This window comes from Mustela putorius, unplaced genomic scaffold (genome assembly GCF_011764305.1).
Source record: "Mustela putorius furo isolate JIRA1106 unplaced genomic scaffold, ASM1176430v1.1 tig00000139_pilon_pilon_pilon, whole genome shotgun sequence".
In the NCBI taxonomy this organism is placed as follows: domain Eukaryota; kingdom Metazoa; phylum Chordata; class Mammalia; order Carnivora; family Mustelidae; genus Mustela; species Mustela putorius.
This window is the reverse complement of record NW_025421293.1, coordinates 7,065,011-7,087,766: the sequence shown is the minus strand read 5'-3', so window position 1 is coordinate 7,087,766 and position 22,756 is coordinate 7,065,011. Positions and strand designations below refer to the sequence as shown.

Genomic DNA, 22,756 nt, shown 5'->3' with positions numbered 1-22,756 from the left:
AGGAGTTAAGGAGTGGTCCCTGGTCGTAACCTCATGGCATTTACTGCTAACCCGGGAAGGAGGGCCTGGCCAGAGGAAGCCAATCCTAAATCACCAATGCCTCCCAGTAGGTAGGTCCTTTCTGACTCGAAACTCGGAGGCTGCAGTGATCCATCTCCATCTGCACACAGTTAGGGGCACGTTGGATAACCCAAGAGCCCTTGCCCAGGCATACACCCGCCAGCCAGATTGGCACAGGCCCAGGTAGAATGGTAACCGCCACAGGCAAAGATGAGCCCTGTCCGGGCACAGAGCGTTCCCACTAAGGTGGCGCTGTTAATGGACAGGTGGGAGTTCTTTACGACAAATCCAGCAGTCTGAAAGGCAAAGGCTACCCAACTCCTAGCGGTGGCCTGGGAGATATGGATGTTGGTGTTGTCTTCCCGGGCTAACCCCAGAGTCAAGGAACAAAAGGGAACAAGAAAAGGTATCATGTTCAGTTCAAGTGTGAGGTCTTCGGCATCTTGGGGAGAAGCAGCCCAAGTCGATGTTAGCTGCCTCTCTTCCTAGTCATTCCATGCAGAAGGTCTCAGCGTTCAACCAAGACCAGCCGTCAGCTGGAGCCTCCTTGAGCAATGACATCTGTAGCCACTTTAGGTCCCTAGAGTCTGCCTGCCATCTGGGCAGTGAGGAGGACCTCTTCTCCCTTCCAAGGAGATTCAAGGGCAGTCTTTGTTCCTCGGGAACCCAAATCAGAAGGGTAGGAGAGGGACGCCTGGGTGGCTCAGTGGGTTAAAGCATCCGCCTTCAGCTCAGGTCATGATCTCAGGGTCCTGGGATTGAGCCCCGCATTGGGCTCTCTGCTCAGCGGGGAGCCTGCTTCCTCCTCTCTCTCTGCCTGCCTCTCTGCCTACTTGTGATCTCTGTCTATCGAATAAATAAATAAAATCTTTTTTTAAAAAAGAAGAAGAAGAAGGGTGGGAGAAAATTGGAAGCATCAGTTTCCAGAGTCGTGGCCAGATATGAGGAAACTAGAAGAATTCAAGATCCAGTCCAGTCTATAGGTTTTATCCTAAAACTTCAAAGACAGTTACAGGATTTTCTTTCTGCAATCACCCCTATTCACTTTTTACTACAGAAAATCACAGTAGGAGTAATTTTACATTCAGCTTGGCCTGATTATTTATATAAGTGCAGCAAGAACAGTGACTGACCATGTCAGCTCCTCCATGCTTTCAAAGCTGGCACCTCATAAGCAAAGAACCAGCCCTTCTTCAATGGCCCCAGAAAGTCAGCCTTAGTTCCTTAAAGCTGTCTGGTCTATCCAAGTCTGCATTTCTCTCAAAAGGGACCAGTAGGACAAACCCTTGGTAATATTCCCAATATTTCCAGCTGTGTCCTGTCATAAGGAGAACACATTTCTCATTGAAGTTACACAAAAACTGACTATATTGCCGTGAAAAGAGTAGTTTCTGAGCTTTAGAGGGATCAGGTTGGGAGAAAAAGTAAATGTTCCAGTTTTGTTTAAGAATGTAAACATTGCCAAATCGCTGTTTGAAGCATCAGTGTTTCAAACAAGAAGCCGTAAGAATTATAGTTACCCTCCTCCGCTCATCCATTTACTTGTTACTAACCCTCATTCTGCTTGAACCCAGTTGGGTTTTTTGGGTTGCTTTTTTGTTGGTTTGCTTTTCCCGTAAGTTCTGGGAATTCTCACCCAGTTCAGTTTAATGATCTTGGTTATCCAAAATTCAGACTTGTCACAGTCCTTTCCATGAAACCCCATGAAGACGAAGTACTTTTGTAGGGAAACTTTTGCAAAAGCATCTGAGTAAAACAGTAACTCTGTAAATGACATAGACTTTTTATTTTTTTTTTTTAAGATTTTATTTGTTTATTTATTTTTTTGACAAGAGAATACAAGCAAGGTGGAAGCGGCAGGGAGAAGGAAAAGCAGGCTCCCACCACGCAGAGAGCCTGACGTGACATGTGGCTCGATCCCCGGGGCCCTGGGATCACGACCTGAGCCGAAGGCAGACACTTAACTGACTGAGCCCCTCAGGTGCCCCAATGACAAAGACTTTAAAATGTGCATTGTTAAAGATCTGCTGACAGTTCATTTGATAAGGAATTGTAGTCATTTCTGTGAGGGATGACATTTTAAGATAATGACTGGAATCATGACATAATACCAGGACAAATCAGATTCCTAGGAATTTCACACAATTTCTAAAAACACTTAATGTAACTATACAAATGCAGCATAAAGAAGACTCAGTATAAAGTTTCCCATGTGATTTAACAAACCAAATAAGCCGAGTTTCTTTTAACATCTCCCTTTTTATAAGGTGAGAGAACAAATCCTTTGAGATGTCCAAGGACCCCTCAGAAAAATCTCAAAGTTAGTTCAAAGTCAAAAAGACTTCATTTAGCACAGAAGTTTGTCAAAAAATATCAAAGAATTTTAGAACACTTGGTCAAATAGAATCATAGGTCACTATGACACAATACTTACTCCTCTGTTTAACCATAGTGACAACTGAAGACCTTGAAGGCAAATTCGGAAGTTAAATACTTGTTTGGGGAAAAAAAAAAAAAAATCCTTAGCTCTTTTAGTAGAGAAGACCGCTTTCTTAAGAAATCAAAGACCTGGGGTGCCTGGGCGGCTCAGTGGGTTAAGCCTCTGCCTTGGGCTCAGGTCATGATCCCAGGGTCCTGGGATCAAGCCTGTGTCAGGTTCTCTGCTCAGCAGGGAGCCTATTTCCTCCTCTGTCTCTCTGCCTGCCTCTCTGCCTACTTGTGATCTCTGTCTGTCAAATAAATGAATGAATGAATGAATGAGTGTATGTATGTTAAAAAAAAAAAAAAAGAAGAAGAAGAAGAAGAAATCAAAGACCTGACAAAGACTTGGGAAATTATTTTAACCAGACAAAAAATCTTTGTTTTCCGGGCAGGTTCCTTAAAAGGTAAAGAAGACCTTTTACAGTCTTTTATCAAGAGCAAACCAGTAGTTCCAGAAAACTCTGTCCTTCTCAAAGAGAGAACCAGGACGCCTGGCTGGCTCAGTCAGTAGAGCACGTGACTGTGAATCTGAGCGCCACATTGGGTAAAGGGATTCCTTAAAAATAAGATATATTTTTTTAAAAAAGAAAAGAAAACCAAACACTAATGTTGCACCAGATCAATTTTGAAGTTAAAAACCATTTAACATCAAAATATATTACATGTATTCTAATTTTAGCTAGCTTGACCACACGTGAAAGTTCTTTCCAAAGATCTCATTTCCACAAGTCTACAACTTTTCTTTTTTTACATTCAGGTTTTGCCCTGTTTCTTCCTCTTACCCATTCTGAAGTAAATAGCCTCACTTTAAGACAAAATCATTTTCTTTTCCCTCAACGCATATGCCTCTCCAGTCCTCACACCTTCTTTGAAGACACCCATCTTACTTTCCTTACATATGATGTTTCCTTTATTATTTCTAGTAGTTTCATTAACTATATTAGAATTTTTAGCCATTAGGAACCTTTAATATCTAGTGGAAACAAAGAAGAAAGTAAGCCTGAACTTTCACATCAATGCCCTGTGGCTTGGCAAGTATATAGATACGTTGTATAATTTCTAGAAACGAGGTTTCTCATAGTAAGTTTTCAGTGTGGCACAAAACGTGTCTTACTGGTTGACCGCAGTATCTTTAGTTCCTCTGTAAAGGGAAGCCCAAAGTAGATAAACCTGTATTCACTGATTAACTAGCCTTTTGCAATGCACCTTGCAATGAAACTGTTCTGGAATTTTAAAGCCTCTTGGAGACTTCTGCCTGCCAGTTAAACAGGTATCCCCATTGGGTTCGTTTGATTTGGGAGCCCTTGCTTTCAAGTACACTGCTTAAGTGATCTTCTCTAACTGGAATGTTCTTCCTGATGGCCATTTTAATTCTAGGTGGTTTTTTATAAGATTCTGCCATATTTGTAGATATTTAAAGGTTCTGAGATTCCAGTTCTTCGACATAAAATAAGCAGATGTACCAGTAGGTGATGGGCCCAACTCCTGGGCATGTTGACGATGATGATGATATGATGATTACTGTTTTAGCTAAGGCTTTGGGTCTCGGGGAGCCAAACTAATATCTGAAAAGGGATATAGGCCGCTGGGTTGGGAGGTGTGTGATGTTTTAGGGTGTCCTGATCGCATGGAGATTTTCATAAGGTTGGCAGGTGACCTAGTATCTCTCTAACCGCGTCCTAATTTGCCCTAACTTGGAGGTCTTAGAGCTAGGTGGATCTAAACACGGACTCCGGCCACCGGCACAAGGCCAGCCTGGGACACAGGGCACAGGGACTCCTCTCTGGCCTGTAGTAGGCCTTCCTGATCTCTCTTCTATAACATCACTGAAGTGGGGTGACCTCTGGGGTTCTGGCTGTTCTCTGGGGTCGTGTGTGGGTTTGATTTGGAAAGAGGACCACGAGGTGGCTGTGTGCTTTCCAGAGCAACGGAGCCTGTCCCTTTGGAAGGCTCATTTGTTGGCCTCGCTAGCCTACCCTCTCTTTTTGCTCTCCTCCCAGAGTACAGGGCCTTGTGGAGAGCAGGCCGGGAGGTCATCCCCCAGGAGAGTGTGCCTTCTTCTCGAAATTGTCCAAATGTGGTGTTACTTGTACCTTGAGTATGGTAGCCAGAAAAATGGCCCCCAGAGATGCCACCTCCTTACCCCGGGACTTGCAAATACATTAGTGTCCCTGGCAGAGGCTAAGGATCTTAACAGCTGACCTTGAGGTGGGGAGACGACCCGGGAGCGTGTGAGTGGACCTCGTGTAACCACAGGGTCCTCAGACGCAGAAGAGCCCGCATCAGAGCGGTGAGCCGGCTTTGAAGGTGGACGGAGGGGCCATGCACCAGGGAATGTGGGTGGCCTCCAGGAGCCGGAAATGGCAGGAAAACAGATTCTCCCCCCGAGCCTCAGATGGGAGTGCAGCCCTGCCCACACGGCAATCCTAGCCTAGTGAGACCCACTGCAGACTTGACTTCCAGAAGTATCAGATAATTAATGTGTGTTGTTAAAATCCACTAAACCTGTAGACATTTGTTCCCATAGCTTTAGCGAAATCATAGAAGGAGGGCTTGCCTGCTGATGGACTCATGTTCCCAGCCGGTTCCCACCTCTGGGAAGCCCTGGTTTTACCCGGAGGCTCAGCCCATTGCCAACTCATGTGGCCGCTCGGTCCCTGGAGGGGCTCACTCATCACTGGTGGCCCCCGGCCTGGGCTTTCATGGCCACACATACAGAAGGGGACAAGACACAAAGACCAGGGCCAAGCTGGGCAGAAGCCAGGATCAGATACCCACACCAACCATTTCAAACCAGGGACTACACCTGAAATGGGTAAACTGGGAAGAGCCTGGATTCCATCAGGTCTCAAGCCTGGTTCTGGGGAGAGCGAAAACCCGCCTCCCTAGACAATGCCTGACCACAGCCCCCTGCGTGGGCCCGGGCCCTGCGCCTCACGCCAGCCAGTGACGGGCCTCACCGGCCTTCCCCCGGGCCTTCGCCCGCCCCGCCAGCTGCAGCTGCCCGAGGCTCGAGCCTTTGCCTGCGCCCCCTGGCCCACCGCACCGTGCCTCCTCCATATTTTATGAATCAGATTTTTCAGACTTTAAGGTCTGGAAATAGCTGTCAGCATCCTATGTCGGCCTTCTAATGTGTTCTCCTTCAGGGGCTGCGTTGAGGGAAAGATTCCTTCCTGCCCTTCCTGGAGCCCTTGGGGAGCCCTGAGGAGGCAGGTGGAGGCCAGGAGGTCCCCGTGGGCCTCGTTTTCAGATGAGGACACCCCCCCGGACCCACAGTTCAGGCTCCCCTTCCCGAGATAACAAAACTGTGCCTTGGGCCAGCCAGTGTCACATGAGTGGGACTCAGCACTGCTTTTGGGAGCTTGACTGATGGAAGACTTCGTACACCAAAGTGCTGCTGGCTGCTTCCTGCCTGCCTGCCGACCGCTGGAGCCCTGCCGCGGCCTCTGGTCATCTTTCCCGAAGAAGTCTTCCATCTTGACATGAGGAAGGAGCAATGACCACCCGAGGCAGCGCCTAGCAGGGGCCTTAATAGTCCACATGACTGGACACCTGTCCCCCTGTGGTGGGCGCTGTCGGGCCCTGGACTCCTGGTACCTCCTTGGGCCTCAGTAGGCCTGTGAGGCCTCACGCGGCAGCTGGGCTGCATCTGCGCTTCTGGTCAGGGCTCCCGCCAGAGGCAGGCAGTGTCCCCGCTCGTCGGGTGCCCTCCTGCTTCACTTTTCCCCGGGCTGCCAGCACCGACTCTGGCTTCCCAGGGAAGTACAGAAAGTCAGCAGCAGCCCTGGGGCAGCGCCAGCCTCCAGCCAGAACCCTGGCCTCGGGCCTCCCAGGCTTGGCCTCCGCGAGGGGCAAGGAGGGGCGAGGGAGCCCGCCCCGCGGAAACAAGGAGATGGCTGTCTCCTGGCGTTCCTGGTCAGAAAACTCCAGAGCCGCCCGCCTGCCGTCACTCATGCCTGTTCTTCGAAACACAACTCCGTCTGGTGGGACTGTGGTCCCCAGGAAGCCAGGAGGCCCTCTGCGCACGAGTGACAGCACGGGGTGGACCCAGCACAGCACCCCTTCTTTTTTTCCTGCCTCAGCTGCCAACGATGAGACTAAATTTACAACCGTAGGAACTAATTCCCCCCCAGCTGCCTACCGGCGTCTGCTCCTGGCCCTTCAAACCACTTTTAGTTTTGATCCTCTCTGTGCCTGTTCAGCCGCACAGATGACCTCAACTCCTTTTCTTTCGTGTGCTTTTATTTTATTTTATCTTAAAGATTTTATTTATTTGACAGAGATCACTAGTAGGCAGAGAGGCAGGCAGGGGGTGGGGGGGAAGCAGGCTCCCCACTGAACAGAGAGCCCAATGCGGGGCTCGATCCCAGGACCCCGAGATCAGGACCCGAGCCAAAGGCAGAGGCTTTACCCACTGAGCCACCCAGGCACCCCATCATGTGCTTTTATTTTTATAAAAGCATCCCCTCGGGCATGATCCCTAAACAAGTTGCACAGATCCTAACCAATCAAAAAGTTGCACCAAAGTCACCAGGTCAAGCCCAATGTGGTAGAAGACTGCGACCACCGTGGATAGGCTGCAGAGTGACTCCCAACGTGAACTTGGAAACTGAGTCAAGTGCTGAAGCTCCAGAGAATTCCCACCAGCCGAGGAGAAAATCCTCAACAGCGGGATCCTGTGTCCCCTGAGCTGGGCCCACACGGCGAAATGCCCGTATGAGAGCCTTGCCATGTGGCCGCTGCCTGGGCCTGCCCGCGCTCCGGTGTTTCTGGAACCGCGCCAAGCCGGCATCGCCAGGCGGGGCAGGGTGGCTGCACAGCCTCATTGGCTGCAACTGAAACAGCTTCTCCGCCAGGCTAAGAAATCTTCTTGCCTGTCCGAGAGGCGAGAAATATGTCAAATACACCTCATTCCTGGCAGAGCTCTGGAGGTTTTATGCCCAACGGCTTCACCGACTAGAAAGAGAAGAGTAAACTTTTCAGGAATAATGACACGGTTATCAGAAAACCTTGGAAAGGGAATCACCCCTGCCCCCGTCGCCACGCCGGTAGCCTTGCCACCTCGCCGGGCGGGCCGTTCCAGATTGGTTTTGGAGCAGAGGGTGGGAGGCAGCCCTGTGAGCGGGGACAGGCCTGGCCTGAATTAGACGGAGCGAAGTTCCAAGCGCCCCGGGGGAAGCAGGGTGGACGGCCACCAGCAGTGCCCAGGGCAGAAGTAACCGCTGTTAGAAATATCCTAATTTGCTGGCTTGCAGAGCTAGACTCGCAGAACAGCCTTGCAGCCGAACAGCTCAAGGCTGCCAAACCCGTTCCTCGGCCAGCTAGATTGATCTAGAAGGACCTGGGCAGGCTCACTTCAGTTTCTCCTCTCCAGTCCTTTCTTAGCAATTAGCCCACACACACTGTCGCGCTGCGAAGTAAGACACACGGCATGGGGTGCCTGATGGCTCAGTCAGCTGAGAGTCTGCGTTCGGCTCAGGTCATGATCTCGGGGTCCTGGGATCGAGCCCCGCATCAGGCTCCCTGGTCAGCGGGGAAATCTACCTCTCCCTCCCCCACTCACCCTGCTTGTGCTCTCGCTCGCTCTCTCTGCCAAATAAATAACATCTTTCTTAAAAAAAGGAAGACACACGACCTAGCGCTGCTCAGCCAGAACCTTCTCGTTCTTCTTTTCTCCCTGCATAGTGCGAGCCCGGTGGGTAGAGCAGCCTGTGACTTCTGGTCCACACACCCAGTGCCACCATCCGCGCCCCGCCCCCGTCCCCGAGTTTCATCTCCATCATAACTGTAAAAGCAGGACAAGCCTGGTCGTAAATAAGTCCTGTGCGCTCCCGTGGACCCTGATCACCGCGGGTCCCTGAGAAGCTGACCAAGTGACTGCGTCCCATTCCGGGGGGGGGGGGTAGGACGGAAGAAGCTTGGTGGGCATAGGTCACTTGCCCCCGCTGCTCAATCCGCAGCACCACGATGCCCTCCCAGCCGTGGGCACCGGCGTGTCCCCGTCCAGTGGGAAATCCTGCACTGCCGTCAATTGCATTGGTTTTCTCGTCTGGGAACGACAGCGCCGGTGGCAGAACGACAGCGCCGGTGGCAGAAGCTGCCCCCCCTTTTCCCCTCGGCCCCCTTCCTGCGGTGAGCTCCGCACTCCCTCGCCCCCAGCGGGCCCGGCCGCGCTCCCGGCTCGGGCCCCTAGGTCGGCCGGGCTGGCTGCACGTGCCCGCGTCCGCGTCGGAAAACGCTGTCGGGCGAAGGGTTAAACGCGCCGAGCGAAGCCCGGCCCTCGCAGATGAGGCGGCCTTTCCACCCCGTTCGCTCATGGAAATACTTGCTGAAGGAAAACAACCACAACATTGTGCGCGTCTTCAGGAAGAGAATGGCCAAAGTGTCTTTAATTCACTGTTTACCCGTGAGAATTACTCCCAGGAGTAATCCTGCAATAAAATCTTCTTGGTCTATGAGAATAGAAAGAAATTGAATCAAAAGACTCTATTTCCACTCGTATTTATTCAGTCTGGGAAATTCAGTGGGCCGGAGCATTAGTATCAGCAGGGGACTCCTTGCTCCTAGCGTTAAATTACTGTCATAATCGCTCAATTATTTCTTCCTTGTACTGTTTAAAATAAAAATCCATCACATTCTATGTTTTTTTCGCGCATTTATTAGGTTGAGTGTTTAGGAAAATCAATTATAGTCAGTCAGGCATGAATTGATGAATGTTCTTGTAATAATTGTCAGTTGTTAAACCGAATGTACTTTCTCTTCTCACACTTTTCATTTCCTTCAGAGGGCAGAGGTGGCCCAGAGAGAGGCGGAGACTTTGAGAGAGCAGCTCTCGTCGGCCAACCACTCTCTCCAGCTGGCCTCACAGATCCAGAAGGCGCCGGACGTGGTGGGTAGCCCGGCCCCGCGGGGACTCTGGCCGCCGAGCCTCCACCCCTCTGGGTTCTAGCTGCTTGCTTGCTACTCGACGGGCCTTCTCGGGAGAATATTCTCACCAACGCTGCTGTGTTGGACGGGAATGCTTCGGGCGTTCTGGGGATGGGACACGTACGGGTCAGAGGAAGAGCTTTGCCGGTTGGGCTTCGAGCTCAGTGGTCAGCGTGTCCCCCGCCCGGCATGAAGGCCAAGTTGGAGGCCGAGGCGGGGGATTCCCCTCACCAAAGAGAGGGCCTTCCTGGCTAGGCCTCTTCAGAGACAGCCGCTGCCAGAGGTTGGGTGTGTGAGGCAGGGGCCTTGCCAGAATTACACCGGGTAATTGGGAGGTTGGGTCTCGCCTTCAGTGTGTCCTTCCGGCCTGAGAAAACAGTTGCGGACGAGCAGGGCAGGCCAGAGAGGGAATAAAGTGGTCGTGGGCTCCCAAGCGCATGTAGTAGCATATGCACTCCAAGTCCCAGCATTCGGAAGGAGTGAGGCACACATCTTATTCCTTTTCCTGAGATGAATACAGATTGCTCTTAGACAGAAACTTCCCAGCTCGAACGAGGCAGCCTTGACTTTGAGATTCCAGGCTCCTGCCTTGAGCGCCGAGCGGTGATGGGGGGCAGCGTGGTGTTGAGACCTGGATGTCAGAGCCAGGCCTCTGGGGTCAGACCCCAGCGCTGCATGACTTGCGACAAGTAGCCTGACTTTCCCCAGGCCTGGGTTTCATCATGTGTGTTGTAAGAGTTCTGGAAATCCTTATAAGCAAAGCGCTTAGAGCAAGTCCTAACCTAAAATCACAGTCACTCAGAACCTCAGCACTGACTCACTGCGGTTGGCCTCACCATCTCTGATCCAGGAGCCCCGGGTTCAAAGCTCAGCTCATACCCTGTTTGCTGACAGACCTCAGGTAGCCAAACTTGGGCGGCCTCAGTTTCCTGTGAACAGAGCAGGAGTCAGTGGCTCCCAGGGCCCTCCTGCTCCCGAGGCCTGTGGTGGGTGAGTTGTGTTTGTGGGTGTCCTTTCCTTTAGCAGAGGCCTGCTGTGTGGACAGTGGGAGAACAAGGGAGCAGGGAGGGGCAGGCCCTTCCAGAGGGGGCACGGTCTTACCAGGAGACCCGCTCACACATCGCTTAGACAACCACTCTTCCGCGTAACCCGTGAGGCAGGCATTTCCTTTCTTCACCTACATGATGAAGTGAAAGTTCCAGAATGTAAACCTGTGGGCCCAGAAGGCTCGGCCCCAGTGGCCCAGCCAGGACTCAAGCAGGACTTCTTAAAATGATTCCCCGGGAGAGAATCCGAAGCAGAGTTTTAGTGTGAGGACCCCTTTTTAAGAACGGATTTTTCATTTCCTTTCCTTAAGTTGACATTCCGTTTTAAAAATAATTAGTCAATTAACATTCCAGAGAACATGATTTAAGGGGTTCAAGTGCAGAGGAAAGATTTCCATTTAAGGAGCCATCACAACTTCGTGGACTCCGATATTCATTTTACCTGAAACATCCCCTTGGCTCTGTCACTGTCCCTTTACCCACACGTGCCAGCATGGGACCTGGCGCCATGGCCAGGGCAGCAAGAAACCCTCGAGGAAGGAGTTGGTCCGGCTGCTCTCCCGGCCTCTGTGGTCGCCTGGGCTTCCTGAGAGAAAGCCGTCCATCCTCGTGTGTCTGCATGGGGCTCCCGAGCTAAATGTTTCTGATTGAGAGGATTTCTGGCACCATCCAAGACGGCAGCAACCAGAGCATCTCAGAAGGAAGTGAATGTTTTTACAGGTAGAGTAAGTTGTGGGTCCTCGAGGCGCTTAAACACTTCATCACGGGCTAAGTGCCGTGTTTACGTGGCTCGGGTTCAGTCGTCCGAGAGCGGCCCTGCCAGGCCTCCCCGCGCCCCGACCGAGGCCTGCGCTCCCAGTAGCTCCAACTCGAGCTCCAGCCAGCCGCGGAGCAAACACAGCAGACAAGGCCAGTGGGAAAATGTCTGTTGGGCTTGGCTGGCAGGACGCGGCAGGGAAACAGTGGAGGCCATAGATGGAGCAAAAGCCGATCCGTTGGGTGTCTGAACGGACTCACCGGTCGTGGAAGGCGAGCCGCCTCGCGGTGGGCTCTTACGCTGAGGTGGGGGCCGCACTGGGGCTTGATCTGGTTGGCTCATTTATGTCTTGAGACAACACGGTCGTTAGAGGTGGGTTTTGTTATCCTCGTGTGACAAATAAAGAAACAGGCTCAGAGAAGTTAAGTCATTTACCCGAGGTCACACAGCTCGACCGTGATCAAGCTGGAGTTTGAGCCTAAGTCGTCCTCCATGACGCACTCCTCTCCCCTCCGTCGAGCTGCTCGCCTTCGCGTGCGGTCAGTGAGACAGGACGGAAGCGGGTCCTTTGTCAAGTACTTATGGCAGGCCGCCCCTTGAACCGAAACAAACCAGAATATTAGGAAACACGCCTGTGTGTCAGCCGACCCTACCAGGTGAATCCTCCAGATGGAATCAGCCTGTCCGGCCACTTGGTGTTGGCAGAAACACAGAGGGTCGGTAAGAAAGTGAAACTGAGGCCCTCCCCTTTCCCCGCCCGGGGTAAATGTAAGTCAGGTGTTAGCCGAGAGCCGGGCATCTCTCTCTGAGTCTGGGGTCCTAGGTGCACCATCATGTCATGTTGGGTTTTTTTCCCATCTCAAGTAGGGCTCTTGTGTCTCATCCATATTTGATACGGAAATGGCTGCAGGGTAAAAGAGATGGTTCTGTAGCTCATTTCAGCCTGGGCGTGCTGGTCTCCGCTGGAGGGCTCAGACGCGCGCAGCTTGGGAGCGAGGGCGGGTGAACAGGGCTTAGGGGGACAAAGTCCTGCATCAGTAACTTCTGCTTTAACATTCATTTTTCCCTTTGGACTCATCATCTTAAGGCCTGCCTTTTTAACCATGTTTTCAGACTCTACAGACAGTTTTCCCACATCCTCTCCTGGCCGCTGAGCCATCGCAGCTCCCACACCCGAGACCTGGCACCCGGAAGCACGTAGGACCCCCTACAGGCCGTGGAAGCCTGGAGCTACAGGGATATCCCTGCTGGGACAGACTCTGGGGACTTGGTTCTGGTGCCCCCCAGGGGGAGTTAGTTCTGTTCCTTCCTTCAGAGGCTCATCCCAGCCAGAGTCCTGATGCTGAGCCTCAGGCTCCAGGGGAGGGCCCAGAGCCCATGTATTTTCTAAAGCCCCGGGGTGCTTCAGGTACAGCTGAATTGAGGCCCAGAGAGACACACGGGAGCCCGCGGTCCTGACCCTCTTTGAATCGTGTACATTTCACTTCCTGGCAGTGATCGCAGGAGCATCTCCAGTGCCTGACGCTGACCTCCCCGCAGTCGTGCAGGGCACCCCTCTCAGCCCGTGCTCACTGCATCACACAACTTCCTTTGTAGCTTGCGCCCAGGGGCTGAGACCCACCTCCGCCCCCTCTACCCCCTGCCCCTTCATCGCCTCCTGGGCCCTTGTCTAGTTCTTATCTCCCGCGTGTCCTCGTGATGGGACAGCCAGGAAGTGAGCCCGTTTGGGCTTCGAGTAGAATGACCTTCTCTGTCTCATTTCCAAGGTCTTACTGCTTTGGGGAGGATGATCTCATCTCTTGGAGCTTATGTAAGACACAAATGACTTTGGCTATGTTATGAATGAGGAATCCGGCCTGGGTGCCTGAGAGTCCATTGACGTGCCCAAGGTCGCACGGGCAGAGTGGGGCCAGGCCAGTTTCGGGCCCTGGAGTTGAGCAGATGGCCCTCTGGTCCCCGTCCTGACTCCAGGCTCAGCATCGCTGGCTGCTGTTTCTACACATACCATTTGAACCACTTACCCTGGGATATTCAACTTGCCCTTCCCCATTTAAACCCCCCCAGATTCGGGGAGCTTGGGTGGCTCAGTGGCTAAGCATCTGCCTTTGGCTCAGGTCGTGACCTGGGGTCCCGGGATTGAGCCCCACATCAGGCTCCCTGCTCAGTGGGAAGCCTGCTTCTCCCTCTCCCACTCTCCCTGCCTGTATTCCGCTCTCGCTGTGTCTCTGTCAAATAAATAAAATCTTTTAAAAATAAAAAAAATCGGGCCCCTGGGTGGCTCAGTCAGCTAAGCGACTGCCTTCAGATCAGGTCATGATCTTGGAGTCTCGGGATCACGTCCTGCATCGGGCTCCCTGCTCAGCGGGGAGTCTGCTTCTCCCTCTGACCCTCTCCCTTCTCCTGCTCTCACTTTCTCTCTCTCTCTCTCTCTCTCAAGTAAATAAATAAAATCTTTTAAAAATAAATTAATTAAATTAAATTAAAACTAGGAAAATAAAGCCCCAGAGCCCCATTTGGGCTCCTGATGCAGACTCTCCCGGAGAGCACTTGAAACCATTATCATGGTATCAGGTTGGAAAATTGATAAATAAGTTAAAATGAGACAATGTGGCTCAATGTTTGCACCCCATGAAACCAACCTCCCTCATACCCTCTCATCGCATCCCCTCCGTGCCCCCCCAGGCCCACTGCCACAAGTGTGGGCACCCCGGCCGCTCTCCTCAACGGCCGTCAGGTGGCGAGGGGCTCGCCCCTTTCCGAGCTGTCCACAGCATTGGTGACGCCCCCTCCTGCCCTGTCCCTGCTCTTGTAATCTCCGTGCCTCCCTAGTGCTCCCACCCCGACATGGAGCCCCTCTTCTTTTGACCAAGCCCCCCAGTCTTTCTGCCCCCTTCCCTCCTCCTCATGGCTCGCTTCCACGCGCTTCTCTCCCTGTCTTGGGCGCTAACCCCTGACACAGGCAGGAGGACGGGTCTCAGGTCCCCTTGGCTCCTGACCTGGGTCCCAGCCAGCGTTGCCGGGGGGCGGGGCTTCCCACACGCTCAGAGGTCAGGGGCGAGCGGGTTTGGTTTTGTTGTTAATTCCCCAACTGTTGCAGATGGGTCCTTTTACAGAAGGCAGTCGGCGCGTCACAGTAACGTTGAATTGCTAGGGAAGTTTCTGAACACTCAGTTTCCCTCTCCGGGCTTGTCTCCCTGTGTACCGGCAACATTTTCCTGAGTTGGTGCCAGCCCAGGGAGCACACTCGGAACAGAGCTGATCAGGACAGCGCGTGCCTTTTTAAAGAAGCTGGTGGGAAGGTGCTCCCCGGGGCCATGTGCGTGTCTGCCAGGACTGGGGGGTGGGGGGATGAAGGCCTTACTTTCCAAGAGAGTAAGAAGAAAAGGGCCATTCCTTTGCACACAAAGCTTTACATTCTTGAATGGTTGGATCCTTAATTTCCCGGCAGGGGGATGTGAAAAACCTGCTTCCCTGACTGCTGGCTGTCCCCGACCTTGATAACCCCGGGACAAGCACATTGTGCCTGGCGTGGCGGGGCGCACCTGCCAGCATGGGCGAGAGCAAGACGTGAACTGGGGCACTTCAGGGGGAGGGGCACAACAGCGAGGATGACACCCCACGCTGTAGTCTGAGCTGCCCCCAGGTCCCTGCTGTCACAGAGACCAGGGTGTCCTGTCTTTCCATCCCTGTCCCCTGGCCACGCCCAGAAAAAGTGCGGCCACCCACCAGGAAAGCTTCCAGACTTCCTTTTAAAACTTGAAAAAAGGACAGGTTTAGTCCTTGGGGAGTAGAATTGACTTTTTCTTCTGTTGTTTTTTTAAATACCTTTTTCCTATTCTGTATAGTTTCCAAAATGAGCAAATTGGGGCGGGGGGTTGGGAGGGTGGATGGCAGTAAGGTTTTAACGTCAGTTATCAGCGTTCCTAAGCAAAGAAATGCTAAATGCGCCCTGCCACATCTTTTAGCTCTTCTTTAAAATGCCAACTAGGAATCAGTTGGTCAGATACCACCCCAGCCTCTGGATAGGACAGTAGCGAACTTTGCATTCTATCAGGGGACCCCCTCGGAGCCTGCTCTATTGGCACCCCCAGCACGCAGAAAGACCCTGTCACCTTCAGGTGGTGGCCCAGGTGTCCCCATCTCGACGAGGACCCTCCCCACTGCCTCCCCCAAGTCTGTCCCCATGCCCCGCCCCTGCTTCAGTTTCGGGGTGGCACAGTTGGGGCCCAACAGGCTTTGGCATCTCAGGATGCCACGCACGGACAGGATGCCCTGGGACAATGGGGACTGTTCCCCCGGTGCTCACAGCGTGTCTCTGGTTCCGGGTGTGCACCCAGTAAATACTCGTCCGGTGACCAAATCCAGGCGCGTTCATGGTGCAGACGGGAAGGTGGGCAGGGTGGGCGTTGGCACGTCCGCCCCAGCGGAGGCAGGAGGTGACATCTCAAGGCAAATGCGCCGTCCCTGTCACTCCACGTGCACGTTCTTGCCTCCATTGCCAGCGCCGGTGAGCACAAGCCCCGCTTGAAGCCAGGACAGTTTTGTCATTTCCTTTCTCCTCCGCAGGAGCAGGCCATAGAGGTGCTGACCCGCTCCAGCCTGGAAGTTGAGTTGGCGGCTAAAGAGCGGGAGATCGCGCAGCTGGTGGAGGACGTGCAGCGACTCCAGGCCAGCCTCACGAAGCTGCGGGAGAACTCGGCCAGCCAGATCTCCCAGCTCGAGCAGCAGCTGAGCGCCAAGAACAGCACACTCAAAGTAAGGGCGCCGTGCGGGCCACGGGCCGAGGGAGGGCCGGACGCGCACCCGCGCGCACACGCGCACACACCCTGCCTCTGCCTTCCTCCGCATGCAACCCTGCAGGGAGCCCAGGGCGAAGCGGCCCAGGGGGTCGATTCTGTCCTCACTGTCTGGGACACATGCTGGGTGTCCTTTACTGCAGCAAGAGGCCTTCGTTCCAAGGCCACCTTGTCAGCCCCGCCTTGGCCGTTGCACAAGTGTCTTTCACGTTTGTGGTCTGCCCAGGTCACGGTCAGAATCCATCCTCACCTTAAAAGCAGATGCCACGGTTCAGGGTTTTGTCAGCCTGAGCTGCAACCATCGGCAAGAGTTTTTCCCTCCGGTGAGAACAGTGGGAACAGAAGGAGGCATGAGGTTCCCCTGGACACATCTCTAAAAGAGGCACAGGCACACAGGGGCTGGCAGAGCTTCCTTCCGGAGAGCGTCTTGTCTGGAACTGACTGCACGTAGGACAGCCTTGAATCTCCGTGAGGGAGCTAGAAGCAGAGTCCGGAGCCCAAGGCAGGGAGAGTGAGTTTGAACCCTTCTGCCAGCTCTTGCCAGGATGGCACTGCCCTTCACGGGCTGTCCCTCGCAGGCAGTGCTTGGTGGAAGGCCCCGTCCTCAGGGCCCACCCACGGTGCTGCTTCCCCACCTGGCCTCCCGAAGAAGGACATTTTGTGCACCTGCTTGTGTGGGATTGAAGTCATTGCCAAGGTCGCAGGCCATCTGCACAGACATGCCTTTCGTCCAGCTCTGCCAGCCTTTCAGTATATTTTAAAAAATAATTATACTTGATTGGAGATATTTTCAACCTGTTATAGTTAGCACAACACGAGGAAAATCCTCGCACACTAAACTTGTGGCGTGTCTGGGCCAGAAGGGCCTCCTCAGAGGTGTCCTATCTGATGATAGGCGACGGGACCAGCAAGGGTGTGGGCCCGGCCCCCGGGCGACACAGGCCCCCACTCTGCCATCCCTCCCCAGCCTGCGCGATGCCCGCCCAGCATCTGTTCGCGCAGTGCGAATGATGGCCAAGCGCAGTCTTCGTGTACTAAATACAGTGCATCAAGGTCAGCTGTGAAAATGTCAGGAAAACTTTCTCTTACGTAAAGGAATTCCAGAGTGTAGTTAGGCCCGTTTTAATTTTTTTTGAAAAACTGAGATTTCCCTTCCCGAGGCACGACCGTGTTTCTGACCTCAAGCCGAGCCACCATCTGGTGGGCGGCTTGCCAGTCTGACCTCCCTGACCCGGGGCACCCACTGCTCTCCCTCCTGGTTTCCTCCTGGCCTCTTCGGAGTGCACGTCGTGCGCCGTCCGAGAAGCTAGCTGCCGGGTGCCTGGGCCCCTCTGAGGAGCCAGTCCTGCTGATGTGGGGAGAGGGTTGACATATTCGTTATCGACCAAAGCATTTATTTCTTCCGTGGTTCTTACTCTCCCATCAGCCTGCCCAATGAGTGCCAGCGTTCATTTTTTATTTCTAGATTAAATCTAATTTTCTCGTGTTACAGCCATTTCTGACCCCAGCAGTGACATTATTATTAGATAATTTGCCTTTCGCTGCTTTGTTATAGTTAAGGGGTATGACTCAAGATACATCCTGCGTTTGACTAGAAGGAGGCTATAGACCTTACATTTTTTATTATGGAGCAATTGCTTCTAAATCAGTTAAGGTTTTAATGTTTGCCTTCACACACACAAAAAATGAAACGCAGTTTCACAAATTAATGTTCTTTATCCGTATCTTGGGGGAATTCTTTAATACGGTGCAGTTAATGAAACAATTTGGCAATACTTCTTCCAAAATTATCGCTCCCTTATCTTCATCTGATCTAATAATCAAAACATATCCTCTAGTAACGAGACTTCTCTGATTCTAATTATCTTAACCCCTTGTCACCAGGAGTGAAGATCCCCCCAATACCAAACCCTCGCACAAAAGGCATTAGCCTCCCCAGACAGGCTCATCTACCTCCCTCACCCGAAGGAGGCAGGTTAATGGAATGAGATATCTTCCGAGGGCTTTGCTTTTTTTTTTTTTTCCTAGTGTGTATAATTTATAGTCTCAAATCTAAACTAAACAGCAATACGGTTATTAGGAAAAATATGTTCTGAATGAGACCCATCAAATTGGCAACCTGATGCTTTTGTGACGGGCAAGGGGGTGAGAGGGTCTCTGGCCCAGCAGCCAGAGACTCCGGGACACATGGTGCGGGGCTCAAAGCGGGATGGCCGGCTGGGGATGCTTCGGCTGACGGCCCCCACTCCGCTTTGGGGCGTCAGGGGACATGGTTTTGCCGTGAATGCCGATGGCGCTCGGGGACTTGATTTCACAGGGCAGTGTCTCTGCTCTTGAGCTTGTCGGGGTTTTCTCGGTGGCATACCCTGAAATGGAATATATTTGGGGACCCGCGGGTTTGCTTTCTCTAGCACCTCGAAAGTCTCCATCTCTTGCAACCAACGTTTCCTCATCCCGACGATCAATTGGTAATTCCAGGAGGGTGAATCAACAGTTGCATGTCTGCCCGTCTCTCTTTCTCCGTGTTCTGCTTTCTCAAGCCAAGTTCACCCTATACGCCTCGCTGTCCACACACAGGGTGCCCCTCCCATCTTCACACAGACGTGGAAACAGACTCGGAAGCCGGAGAGGTTCCTACCTGCCGAATCTGACAAGTCCTCGGGCACATCGCTGCTTGTGTGGGCTAATTCTGTGTTCGTGATTAAGGAAATAACCCACTGCCATTACAGGACTGCTATTTTTGATGACTCTGTTCTGTGGTCTTCTGTTGGAGCGGCTCAGGACAGACGCAGTCTAATTAGGCGGTCACCTGCATTTCACTCGCTAAAGCACAGAAGATCACGCTACCAATAGCTTTAGTGGAAAATGGCTATTTATGAGAAAGGCTAGCTAAAAGAATGCCAATCTCCCCTTGGGAGACACTGTATTTTCTAAAGATGAGTACTTCCCCGTGGCGGGGGGGGGGTGTTAGAATCACCTGGGGCGGGGAGCTGTCTCCAAACCACATGCCGCACCCACTCTCTGCCCCCCACCCCTGCAGTTCTGATTGAGCCCCTGTTGAGCCCCGTGGAGCACGCTGTGACCCTCCGAGGGCTGGGCCAGGGAAAGAACTGAAAACCATTTCTCTAGCTTGGCTCAGTTCTTGGTTTCTGGACGCTGGCGCTTCGCTACACAGGCTCCCTAACCCGGCTGCGGGTTTCTCCGCAATGAGGCTACCTTCAGTCGCATTTCAGTGAGCGTCTCATCGACGTCTCAGGCTCGCCCCTCGAGCCGCCGTGATGGCGATCGTGGTCTCGCAGAGGAGGTTGCTGAGGTCAGGGGAGGCCCGTTCGAGTCCTTCCACTGCTCCCGTGCCCCAGCAGGAGAGACGTACCCTGGTCGCACAGATGAGCCCAAACATCAAAAGTCCCGGGAGCAGAGAGTCTGGGGCCGGGCCTCCCCCAGCCTTGTGCTGGCTGCGTCTCAAAGACCGTGTGAGCAGCACAGATTCAGGGAGAGGAAGGAGTGAGGCTTCCGTGGGGAGGAGGAGGGTGGAGGTTACGCCTGCACAGGAAGCAGAGGCGATCTGCCCAGCCACTGGGGTGAGGGCCCAGGGAAGAGCGCCCTGGAATCAATCTTGGAGAAACCAAAGGACTCCATCCGAGCTATAGGCCTCGAGGTCCGCGTAAGGTTGTGGGGGGAGCAGGAGGTCACAAGGGGGCCCTCCCAGGGCGGCTGTAGTAGACCACGCGGCACTAGGAGGGCTTTCAGGAGCTGATTACTTCTGGACTTGTTCTCTCAGAAAGACACACGTGCCCCGGTCACCTCACGTCAGACCCGGGTGTTTCCACCTGCAGGCAGTGTCCCTATGGCCTGAGCATTGAGCCTGAACCCTCCTGGTCTGTGATGGCAGCATTCTGTGAGGAGGAGTCAGCTGCCAGCGTCACACCTGGATCACAGCACAGGCAAATTGGAAGTGACCTCCAACAGGGCTGCCTTCCTGGGGATCGCCCTTCCCCATCCGGGGTCACGCTGCTCCCGCCGACAGCGAGCCCTCCAGGATAACCATCACTCCCCTGCCACAGTCTGGTCCTGGGTACTAACCCAGTAGATCCTAAGTCAACCTCTCACCAAGGAATTGTGGAGACCAGACGGTTCCCTGTGCGAGGGAAGGAAGGTGCACACGGCCTCAGCCAGGACTTCAGACATGGCGTGTTAACCCAAGGGGCGATGCATCTGACCCCACCCCCCACCCCCAGGACCAGGGAGCCTGGTCACACGTCCCTATTCACGGCTGGTGGCCCCTCAGCCCAGGGATCCCCGTGAAGACGCAGTGTCACTCACCACCTACACACAGCCGCAGGCTCGCCTCGCCGGGCCACCCAAAAGAAACGCCTTCCTGAAGGTGTCCGCATCAGTCTTCCTGCCAACAGTCCTGTGAGTTGGTATCCCTAGAGCATTTTAAGAACTGCATATGGATAATTATTCTGGCAACTCAAAGTCTTCTCGTTGAGTGCCTGCTGAGCTCCCGGGACCATGAATGTGTGCTGTGTCACTGAACGGATGGGACTGGATCCTACGACGGTCCTGTCGGAGGGGTGCTGGCAGCCTGCACTCGTCCTGCAGGTCCCCGCTGCTGGCCCGCGAGGACCCATTTTCTTACTGTCCCCATTGTCCAGAGGAAGAGGATGAGGCCCTACAGGCTACACCTGTTAGGAAGTGGAGAACTTCGTAAACAGAGCCCTTGTATTCAGAACCAGGGAGCCCCTTCCAGAATCATACGGTCCTACTCAGTACCACCCCCCAGGGATAAAGTCCTAATGACACCAGGAACAGTAACCGCCCCCCATCTCCAGGGTGCTTTGCTGCGTACTACACTCCAGTGAGCATTATCCTGTCCAGCCTCACCAAAGCCCCCTTACCGTGGATGCCATTATCCCCATTTTATAGACAAGTAAACTGAGGCTCGGAGAAGTTGTGTCTTGTTCAAAGTCACCCTGCAACTGAGCGGCAGAGCCAGGCCTTGGCTGATCTATTGGGCTCCGGAGCCCCGGCCTCCAGAGAGCACCCGGCTTGGCCTGCCAGCATGCGCCTTGTCAGTTCCTCCTGGAATCACAGGGACCCGTGGGTGGGGCCGGCCCGTGCCCCAGTGCGATCTGATGGTGGGACTCGGGGGGGTTGTTTTCTTTTTGGGGGCACACGGCCACCTCCACAGAAGCGCGGCAGTTAAATGAGCTAGTCTTAGGGGGTGAAGAACCCAGCCCTGAATCTGGCCCCTCCAAGGAGCGCTCGCAGAATCTGGGAGGAGCCTTTCTCCCCAGAGGACAACAGCCAGGGCCCCTGTTGCCCAGTCCAGATTGAGAGTTTTTTGAAACTAGGCTTTTCAGACACCCAGTGAGGAGTCTCTGGTCAAAGACCCAAGCAGAGGACAGGGTGTGGCTCTGGGAAGTGCCACTCCCCAGAGACGTTGGTGAGGACGGGCTCCCGGTGCTCACAGGTCCTCACGTGCTTTGTCGGACAGCCCTGCCAGGCCTGCATCCTGGTGTCGGCCCCAAGAAACGAGCGTCAGAGGTTTACAGAAGCAAACTTGAGGTTCTTCTTGATTAAGATGCCCCCGGGCAGGCAGCAGAAATTTCAGCAGACGAGTCCGTCCTCGGTGAAAACTGTCACATCCAACCAAGTGACATGACTCCAGTTCTAAAACCTTCTAATTAGGGCCCCTCATAGGTCTGCAAAGCCGTGTTCCCTGGGAGGCTTGGCGTTGGTGACAGCCCACTTCAGAGGCCCTGTAGTGCCACATCTACACCAGGACCTGGCCCTGTGCTCCTTCCCCCAACCCTTTGAGGTCTTTGCTGCCCTTGAGTATTTCACAGATGAAACACTGATTATCGTGCCCCAAGGTGTCCCGCTCATAAGCGACAGACCTGATTCCAGGTTCAGAGCCTTGCTGGCTTCTAAAGTGGTCTGGATTGTCCCGTCTCGCTGCCCTTCCTACTGTAGTTCTCTGTGCGTTTCATATCCAGCGTCTGAATTCCACAGCCTGAAAGGCGCTCTGCGTCCAGCGGCACCCAGTGGTCTCTTGTTCGGGAGGGCTGGCCCACGACTAGAGAAAGAACGCAGTCATCACTTCTTCGAGAGCACCTCCGGAGATCTGTGGTCGGAAAATGAGTGCATGCTAACCGCCCCCACTCCGTTGGGTATGATGAGACACCATCGTGATACATCAGGTTGCAGGAGGTCATAAAAGGGAGCTAGGACAGAGAGCCCTTTTACGCGATGGACATACAGACAAGAAACGGCCAGCAAAGGCGATGGGCAAAGATGAGCTGAGTGAGTGGAGTTTCCAGGACACCTGAACTCTTCAGCAGCCAGCAAGTTGAGATTCGGGTGAACTAATGGGCCCGATGGGCATCTCCTCCCCAAATTCTAGAATATTCTCTGTCAGCCTTAAACTGTGGCCGTAGCCGTGGCTGGCCAAGCAGAACCTTAAAAGGCAACTGGGAGCGCTTTGGATTTGGGACCTGGAATTCGTTCACCCCAAGCCTGCGAACGTGCTGAATTGTCAGCTGTGCCCCGGCTGGGCTGGGTCTTTGTTTTACATGAGGCTGCCTCATTCCCTTCCCCTTTGTGGGAGGACGGAAGCCACTAGTCCGAGCACCGACGTGGAGGGAGACTTCCTCTCTGACCACCCAAAGCAAGAAAAGCCTGCG

General features: G+C 53.5%; 1 protein-coding gene across 7 annotated transcripts in view; it reads left to right on the top strand.

The window, feature by feature from the left end:
• CUX1 (cut like homeobox 1) overlaps positions 1 to 22,756 on the top strand; it is a 352,615-nt gene that overhangs the window by 252,237 nt on the left and 77,622 nt on the right. For 5 of the 7 annotated variants that reach the window (XM_045075002.1, XM_004761600.3, XM_045075004.1 and 2 more), the window contains exons 10-11: positions 9,326 to 9,430; positions 15,838 to 16,026. In XM_045075002.1, coding sequence (XP_044930937.1) covers positions 9,326 to 9,430; positions 15,838 to 16,026 — 294 coding nt within the window. The remainder of the gene's footprint in view (positions 1 to 9,325; positions 9,431 to 15,837; positions 16,027 to 22,756) is intronic. The other 2 variants (XM_045075003.1, XM_045075000.1) reach the window with 1 other exon arrangement.